The sequence below is a fragment of the Melopsittacus undulatus genome, chromosome 1 (assembly GCF_012275295.1).
Source record: "Melopsittacus undulatus isolate bMelUnd1 chromosome 1, bMelUnd1.mat.Z, whole genome shotgun sequence".
In the NCBI taxonomy this organism is placed as follows: Eukaryota; Metazoa; Chordata; class Aves; order Psittaciformes; family Psittaculidae; genus Melopsittacus; species Melopsittacus undulatus.
Genome location: NC_047527.1, coordinates 89,158,386 through 89,166,496, shown reverse-complemented (window position 1 = coordinate 89,166,496; position 8,111 = coordinate 89,158,386). Strand labels below are relative to the sequence as shown.

The following is an 8,111-nucleotide window of genomic DNA, read 5'->3' as shown; positions in this document are numbered from 1 at the left end:
GAAAAGGGATACATTACCATCCACATGCAGCGTCCAGGCTTATTTCTGTATGGCAGGTTTATATTTAGAATGATTTCAGGCATCAGGGGAATCCACTGAAGGCAAAGACTGATCAACTTCAGTCTTTAAATAAACTTTCATAGAGAAGTTTTCAAATCTAAACTAGAGGATTCCTCCCAGAAAGAAAACAACGTAGGAACCAAAACAACTTTAATAGAACACTTGTCTGAGCATGTGGTCTGCACATTTTTATTCTCTACATCTGCCCTCCAGTTCATGGGATTTTTATATTTACAAGTCACCAAATTCAGGGAATGGAATAGAGATTATTTATATAATTCATGTTTGCAAACACAGACACCCTGCAGAAAAGGTACCGAAGTGTACCAATGCACATAAATAATTGTGTAGAATACAAAAGCTTGTAATAATAATTTGTTGGTTTATTTAGAATAACATTCTAATGCTCATTAAATGCAAGAGCTGTGCTAGCAATTCAGCATTATCTAATAAAGCATATTTTCTGGTTTATGAATAGTAATTGTAAAAATGAAACAAATCACATTTAGCAGAGCACTTTTGTTTACAAGTAATCGCAAGTAACAGGTTTGCATTTGTTGCATTGACAGCTTGCTCCATGATTGTGTTTTGTGGGACCTAGTTCTAACACACAGTGCTGGAAGAACAAAGTCCCTGGCTGACAAACATCATGACTGGATGAACCGGCACAGAAAGGGAGAAGTAACTCAATGAACACATTTGTTATGTTAGTTACTAGTGATAAACTGGCACCTCTGCACCCATTGATTTAGAGGTACAGATTATTTTAGAATGGTACATCCAGATAAGTACATTTAAGTTTCAATCCTGCAACTGTCTTTGTGCAAGTGCTGAGAGATCTTTGCCTACAGTAAGCTGCAGGACCAGAGGCTAACTAATGCTATAATCATATTTTCTTGCTTCAAAGTGCAGAAAAATGTTAAGACAAATACTAGTTTGGAAAACAACAAGGGTTCTGAATGCTTGCCCTTTAAAAACACAACCCACATGTTAGGATATAAAAAGTACAGTGTACAGGTAGCAGTGCCTTTCGTGTAGCACGTTTAGGCAGTTGCATTTTCAGGCTTCTTAATCACATATCTTCAAGTGACTTGATGTAGACTTATGGCTTAAGAGGCTTTTCCATGAGCTGCAGTCCAAGCCGTCCAACCATCAGTAAACTGTTGAATAGAATAATTAAGTAAATAGAAAAAGTAAAGGTGGTGGAGGCAAAAAATCCCGTAAAAAACAAGAAAACATTGACATGATGTCATTTAGCAGAACTCCCACAGAAGATTTCATTTTCACCACATAGAATTTTTAAAGCGATATAATCCACAAATGAGTCAAACAAAATGTTTATTCAAAGATACAGGCAAGAACAAGAGAGGTGACTACCTGGCACCAGCAACTATCCCAGGCATTGGTTTTCTGGAGTTGTAAAATCTCATTCCCATAACGGCAGACAAGGTCCCAGATGCCACTGTTGAAAAGAAGCCCAGTCAGAACAGAAATACCAGTGCAGTGCTGCAACACTTGGACATTCAGCAGCACCAGCCCAACAGGCTTATGTCCACAGATAGGAATGTCCCCTCTCCCTAGGGAAGCGTATGCAAACATTTTACTTGTTGGTGTTGAACAGCAGAGCTGTTGCAAGCTTCTCAGCAGCATCAGTATGCTCCGCTGCTCAGCAGAAGCCTCCAGACCTCATCAGGGCTGAAGCTACTGTCTACCCTCCAATCCTCTGGGCAGATCACTAACTCTCCCCCACTTTCTCCTTAATTGCAGAAGAATGGTTATTTCCTTGAATACAGAGAGGCTCAGAACTGCCAGAAAACTGGGATGGTGACTAAGTTCACTCTGTGGGAGGCAAACATTACTACAGTTCCCATTTCTCTGTGACATTCTGGTCTGGAACATAGCACTACAACTAGAAATTAGCAAACAAAAAGCCATCCAGGGATCAAACTGAAAGAGCAACTAACATTTTAAACATTACCCCGAATTATTTAATCTCCAAATCTGGAAAAAAAAACCACCATAAATATTCACATAAAGTTACAGGGTCCTTGTTTCTTCGAGGAAGAAAGGCAGGTAGAGGTGTCATATATCCTTTCCAAAGCTTTGCATTTGTTTGCATCAGGGCAAAAAACATTCTAAAGACATCCTGGCAACGTTCTTTTTCCATAGTTCTACCTAAAGCTCAGTGGAAGCCACAGTGCACATCACAGCAGGGCTGAGATGGGATGGATGAATAAAGAGTTGTGCTAGAATGGGACATAACACTGATTTCAAGAGGTCTGCTTGAAAGCACTACATGCACTGCATCAGGATACACAGAAGCTGCTCATCTTTCTGCTGTGACACTGCTGACACTTGTACTGGAGATGCACAGCCATTCCTACAGATTGCCAGAGTGGGAGAGAGTTCCTGACAGATACTGGTTTAACCAGGTATTAAAGTCCTGCAGTGATGGAAGTCCCCGAGGTCCACCTGACCTCTTCCAGTACTTCGTAATGCTTTCCACTGTCATTTTATCCTTCACCTGAAGGGTTAACTGCAAGCCAACACACCACTTCTAGCAGAATAGATCCTTCCCTCCTTCCTTTTACATACTCCAGACTGCTTCTTCCACAGTATATGATGCCTTAAACATGCTCTGCTCTTCTGAGATACTTCTGCAAACCACCCACATGAAGCCACACTCAGCTTGTCACAGTGCTGTCACTACTGAAAAAACACTGATTCCATGACCACAGGCTACAAATACTGTTTCACAACCATTTTCCACATGTTTCCTGTGCCTACATTAGTTTAAACAGTACCTGATCTGGCAGAGGAGACACGTATTTCTCACCAACTCTGGCTTCAAGGACAACCTAGGTTTTAGACCCAGATACCATGCTCTTACACAAATATCTCCTGGCTGTGGGCAGGAGGCCCTGCCACCACTTCAAACATTTGTACAAATAAAAGGGCACAGATCAGCTGAAACGTGGTAGAAAGCAGGTTACTATCCCCATTGCTACCAACCATGCTTAGCACTCAGGTGCCGAGCACACTTACCAAGGGAAAGCCACACATTCTTTGGATCTTTGGACTGCTGGTAAGCTCCTAGCCCTGCTAAGCCACCGAAGAGAAGACCAGCAGCTAGAGAAGGGACGCTGCCTTTAATAAAATGACAGATAAAGCAGTTAGTAAAAGAACATGCATACAGCTGGTCTTGGCAGGCCTCGGCCGAGCACCGTGTCTATGCAACAAGGCCTCAGCCCTGCTTAACGGGGTCACCCCCGGCTCTCTGCCGGAGCCTCCCGCGGGGCCCCCAGGGCAGGGCCGACACCCCGACAGCTCGCCGGGCGGCACGCAGGGGCCTGCGGTCCGCCCAGCAATGACACAGCCCTTCCTCCAGCCAGCAGCGCTCGAACACCCGCCGCCCGGGGGCCGGCCGGAGCGGAGCCTGCCTGCGGGCAGGACCCGGACTCCCCCCGCCCCACAGGCACCGGCACCTACCTGCCTTGGCGTATCCGACGACGCCGCCCGCCGCCACCAGCGCCGCGTATCCGAAGCCCAGCCAGTCGTACTCCATCTGCGGGCAGCCGGCAGCGCCCGGCCTCCCCCCGCCGCCCCTCGCTCCGACCTTGGGCCGCCCTCCCCGCCGCCCCGGCGCCGCCTCCCCCGGAGATCCCGCCCGCCGGTCGTGACGGGCACACGGGGAGAGGCCTGGACCGGGCTGCAGCCGGTAACGGTGCTGGGTGCGGGAGCTGCGGAGAGTCCCAGTGCTGCAGTTCCCCGGGAGCAAAACTCTGCCATCACCGGGTACCGGTTACACGGGCAGAGCCTGCAATAGAGCAAAATAAAACCGCCTCCTCCACTTCTCCCGGGGTTCTACATCGCGCCGGGCTCCCGATGGGTGGCAATGGGGTGGCCGTCAGCCCATAAAGCGTCTTCTCCGCTACTCCTGCCTCCTCACACTCTTCCCCTGCCCCAGCATGAGTCCTTCCCATGGGCTGCAGTTCTTCACGAACTGCTCCAGCGTGGGTCTCCCGCGGGGTCACCAGTCCTGCCGCAAACCTGCACCTCGAGGGCTTCTCCCTCCATGGTCCTGCCAGGAGCCTGCTCCAGCACGGGCTTCCCATAGGTCATAGCCTCCCTCAGGCATCCCCCTGTTCCAGCGTGGGGTCCTCCATGGATCTGCAGGTGGATCTGCTCCAATATGGACCCCCATGGGCTGCAGGGGCACAGCCTGCCTCACCATGGGCTGCAGGGAAATCTCTGCTCTGGTGCTGGAGCATCTCCTCTCCTCCTTCACTGACCTTGGTGCTTGCAGAGCTGTTTCTCTCACATAGCCTCACTGCTTTCTCTAGCCGCAGTCGCTCTTGTGCAGTTTTCTTTTTTCCCTCCTTAAAAATGTTATCCCAGAGGCACTGCCACCATCATTGATGGGCTCAGCCAACAGTGCATCCGCCTTGGAGCCAGCTGGAGCTGGCTCTGCCCAACATGAGGGCAGCTCCTGGTGTCATCTCACAGATGGCATCCCTGCAACCCTCCCATCACCACAACTTTGCCACGTAAGCCCAATACAGATGTCAAAATAAGGCATCTGGCTTCCCCAGAAACTCTGCTGAGGACACAGTGCACATGCTGGGTGACAGTTGTGATGTGCTACAGGGCACAATCCCCAGCACGAAGTAGAGCAGCTGCCCCAGCACTGTATGGGATACAGTCCCAGCTCCTGAGAGAGGGTGCAGCTCTCCCTGGCTGGGGCTAGGGCTGCAGAGGTGCTTGGGACTGATCATTGCAGAGCAGCTTTGCAGGAAAGGCCTTGGGCATCCCAAGGTGTCTCAGGAAGTTGCCCATGAGGCAGCAACATGTCCTTGTAGCAAAGAAGGTAGATGGCACCCTAGGTTGCAATAGGCAGGTTGAGAGAGGTGATCCCTCCAATCTTCTCAGTGGTGAGACACAGCTGAAGTGCTGGGTCCAGTTCTAGGCTCTCAAGAGCAAGGCAGACAGGGATATACCGAAGCAGGTCCAGCAAAGGGCTATGAAGATGATTAGGGGTTTAGAGGATCTTTTATACAAGAAGTGGCTGAGAGAGCTGGGACTGTTTTAGCCTGGAGGAGTGGAGGCTCAGAGGCAGGCACCTTAGCAATGTGTAGGAGTATCTGATGGAGCACAGTAAAGCAGATGGAGCCAGAATCTTCTCAGTGGTACCCAGTGACAGGACGAAGGGCAATGAATGGGCACAAGCTGAAATACAGGAAATTTCTTTTAAACATAAGTAGAATACTTTGTGTTGTGAAGATGACCAACCAGTGGAAGAAGCACTCAGGCAGGCTGTGACACCTCCATCCGTAGAGATATTCAGCACCCAACTGGACACAGCCCTGAGCAAGTTGACTGTGCTTTGAGAAAGGGCAGTTGGACTTGCTGGTCTCCAGAGGTGTCCCTTCCAACCTCAGCTGGTCAATAACTGTGTGACACAAGCTCTGTGAAATTGGTGCACATTTCTCAGCTCATCTCTCACTCCTTCTTTCCCAGCTGTTCTTTAAGAACTGTGCACTGGGGTTTGTGCTTGTGAAAAGATCTCTTATGTGTTTTCCAGGAGGCCTGCCTGACACAAGAATCAAATTGCCTTCTGATCCCTGGCAGAGCTTGTTCATTAATATGTACCCAAAGTTTTATCAAACTTGGTGAGTTTCAAGGCCTGCCCACAAAACAACACAAATGACTTGTCGATCAAAAGCAATGAACTGTCTTCCACTCTTGCCTCCATAAAAGACTCTAAAGAAGAAGTGTTCAGGCTAGAACTTTGTTCTGTTGTAAATGAACACTTAAGAGACTAGGACAAACATATTCTGTCCAAAAGAAATCTAATATGGTTGTCAGGTTTTCACTAAACAAGCAAGACAGAACCAGAAGGGGCTGCTTATTGCAGTTTTATGAGCTCTCTGGCAAACTAGAGTTTGCCCCAGGTTATCTGGAAAAGAAGGATTACAATGAACAAATGACATTTACCAAAACAGTATTTTTATTCAATTCAACTTATCAGCTTTTCACATTCTCAGTTCATTTTCTCATGTGCTGTGTTTTCCTTTTCCCATCTTTGTTTTCCTTCTACCTCCACCCTTTGTCCTCAGGCTTTCTTGCTCTTCTGTTGTACTCTTCTGTGTTCTTGGGTCTCCCTTGCTCTGAGCTCCTATTTCCTCTGAAGACCTCCTTGACTGCCCTTAATAGTGGGTGCATGAAAAAGACTAGCACTAAGACCACATTTGATGAAGCTTCCTGCCTTCTGTTGAGGCAATTTACGTTTTTGTGCCATTACATGGGATGCAAATGTTTGGTTTAAGCACATAGGGTTTGCGGTGGGGCCTGAAGCATCTAGACAGTATAGCGCTAATGGCTGTCTGTATGACTTGCTGATCAAAACCAGAAAGCCTCCTTTGTTTAAAGCAGGGCCTTTGCTTTTGGTCTGACATATTTGATCAGATTAGATAGTAAGGTTTACCTGTTACCTACTTAATGCCATTGTTTTGCTTTGATTGCCTATTTCTTGGGCCAATTTCCAGCCTCTTTGTGTGCTCCTCCCAGAAATGACATTCACACACCAGCCAATTTTTTATCATTCCTCACATAGCAAACAACCACCATGGCAAAATTTCTGCTGGTAGTCATGAGCCATAAGCCTGGAAGATTTGCTAGGCGAAGACCTTTCTTAAATGGCCCCCTCCTGTTAGCAGAGTTCTGACTCTTCCCTGGCTTCTCTGGCATGGGGAGAGGAAGGAGATGGCAAACAAAACTGCAGCTGTAGTGTTGCACTGTGAATCTGGAGCAATGAAAATCTGTCTTCATGCAGATCTATTAAGAATGGATTTATTTGCAGAGGACCAGCAAAAGTGCCTCTCTGCTGTGAAGTAATGTAAAGAACTCTTTATTTAAGCCTCATGTCAAGGCATTTTGTTCATTAGATGTTTGCATGTTGTCAGGCTGGTTCCCAGTGGAAGCTGAGGACATTACTGTATTCCTGCACTGTTATGGCGTAACAGCGTCTTGACCTTGGAATCAGTGTGTGCTATTGGGCAGATCTTGACACCACCCCCCATGTTTGCAGTACCCACAGCTTCTACTCCATTCCTTGTTTGGTGTTAACTGATGTCACTGCTGACTTCACAGCTCACAGAAGTTAGGTCCACCAGCGTCCTTGGCCCTTCAACTGGCTCAGAAACCAGTGAGAAGACAGTCCTACTGGCTACTTTAGTTTTATCCCTCCTGTGGCTATGCAGTTATTTATTCCTGTGAGTCAAAGCTTCCATCCTGCAGTTGTGGGTGCCAAATGGTGGGTTTTCAGTAGCTGTGGTGCCCACAAATTACATGACACACAGTTTGCAGAACAAGGCTGTGTACTTTAACAGAAGAGTGGGATATTGCAAGAGGGAAAACCAAACCAGACCACAAACCCATTAAGGCATGTTTGGCTTTTGCTCCCTTCAGCAATGTCAGTGTCACCTTTCCTTTCTTCTATGCCATTTCTGTTATTCATTTGGAGTGAGGGGCATCAAGCATTGGACCCATATTATCTGGCTACTATATGGCTTCTAAGGTGTTGCGTAATAGCAGAGGTAAAACTGAAAACATAAATACATCCACATTACTTCCATTGCTTAAATGAAGGTAAAAGGATACCTGCTGCCAAACATCGAGCCATAGGCTAGGTAGGCCTGGAACTTGCCTTCCCTTCTCTTCAAAACATCCAGGGAATTTATTTCAGGCATATAAACCAGAGCCTTAGAGCAGCATTCGCGTTGTTGTTAATGCAGGTGAACGCAAGGGGGCCCAGAGCTGTATCTCACTTTTCTTCAAGCTGCTCTCACAACTGTGCTCCCAGAGACACTTGTACAGTTGCTGCAATGGGGCACCCTGTGGCAGACGTTTTTGGCTGCTACACACACCTCCAGTGTTGCTGGCACACACAGATTACACATCTTCCTAGGCGTGGGGGATCTTTGGAAGTATTTGGGTGTGTTCAGCTGAAAGGGAAACAGTGTGAAACCTGCCAGTTACAACAGCAAACAGCA

At 47.4% G+C, this 8,111-nt stretch overlaps 1 protein-coding gene across 1 annotated transcript; it reads right to left on the bottom strand.

Annotated features, from left to right (window-relative positions):
• Window positions 1–227: 227 nt before the first annotated feature.
• Window positions 228–3,682, bottom strand: LOC117436322 (transmembrane protein 14C-like). Its single transcript, XM_034064412.1, has 4 exons — window positions 3,550–3,682; window positions 3,106–3,207; window positions 1,438–1,522; window positions 228–1,220 (listed from the first exon to the last, which is right to left on the bottom strand). The coding sequence occupies exons 1-4, from the start codon at window positions 3,623–3,625 to the stop codon at window positions 1,163–1,165; spliced, it is 321 nt and encodes a 106-aa protein (XP_033920303.1). The 5' UTR covers window positions 3,626–3,682; the 3' UTR covers window positions 228–1,162.
• Window positions 3,683–8,111: the final 4,429 nt, after the last annotated feature.

What these genes read in the sequence shown, in the direction of transcription:
- LOC117436322 (XM_034064412.1), bottom strand. Translation starts at nt 3,625, where the DNA reads ATGGAGTACGACTGGCTGGGCTTCGGATACGCGGCGCTGGTGGCGGCG. An exon ending in GAATGTGTGGCTTTCCCTTG is followed by an intron (nt 1,523 to 3,105) that starts GTAAGTGTGCTC and finishes TCTTTTCAACAG; the next exon opens with TGGCATCTGGGACCTTGTCT. An exon ending in GGGATAGTTGCTGGTGCCAG is followed by an intron (nt 1,221 to 1,437) that starts GTAGTCACCTCT and finishes TCTATTCAACAG; the next exon opens with TTTACTGATGGTTGGACGGC.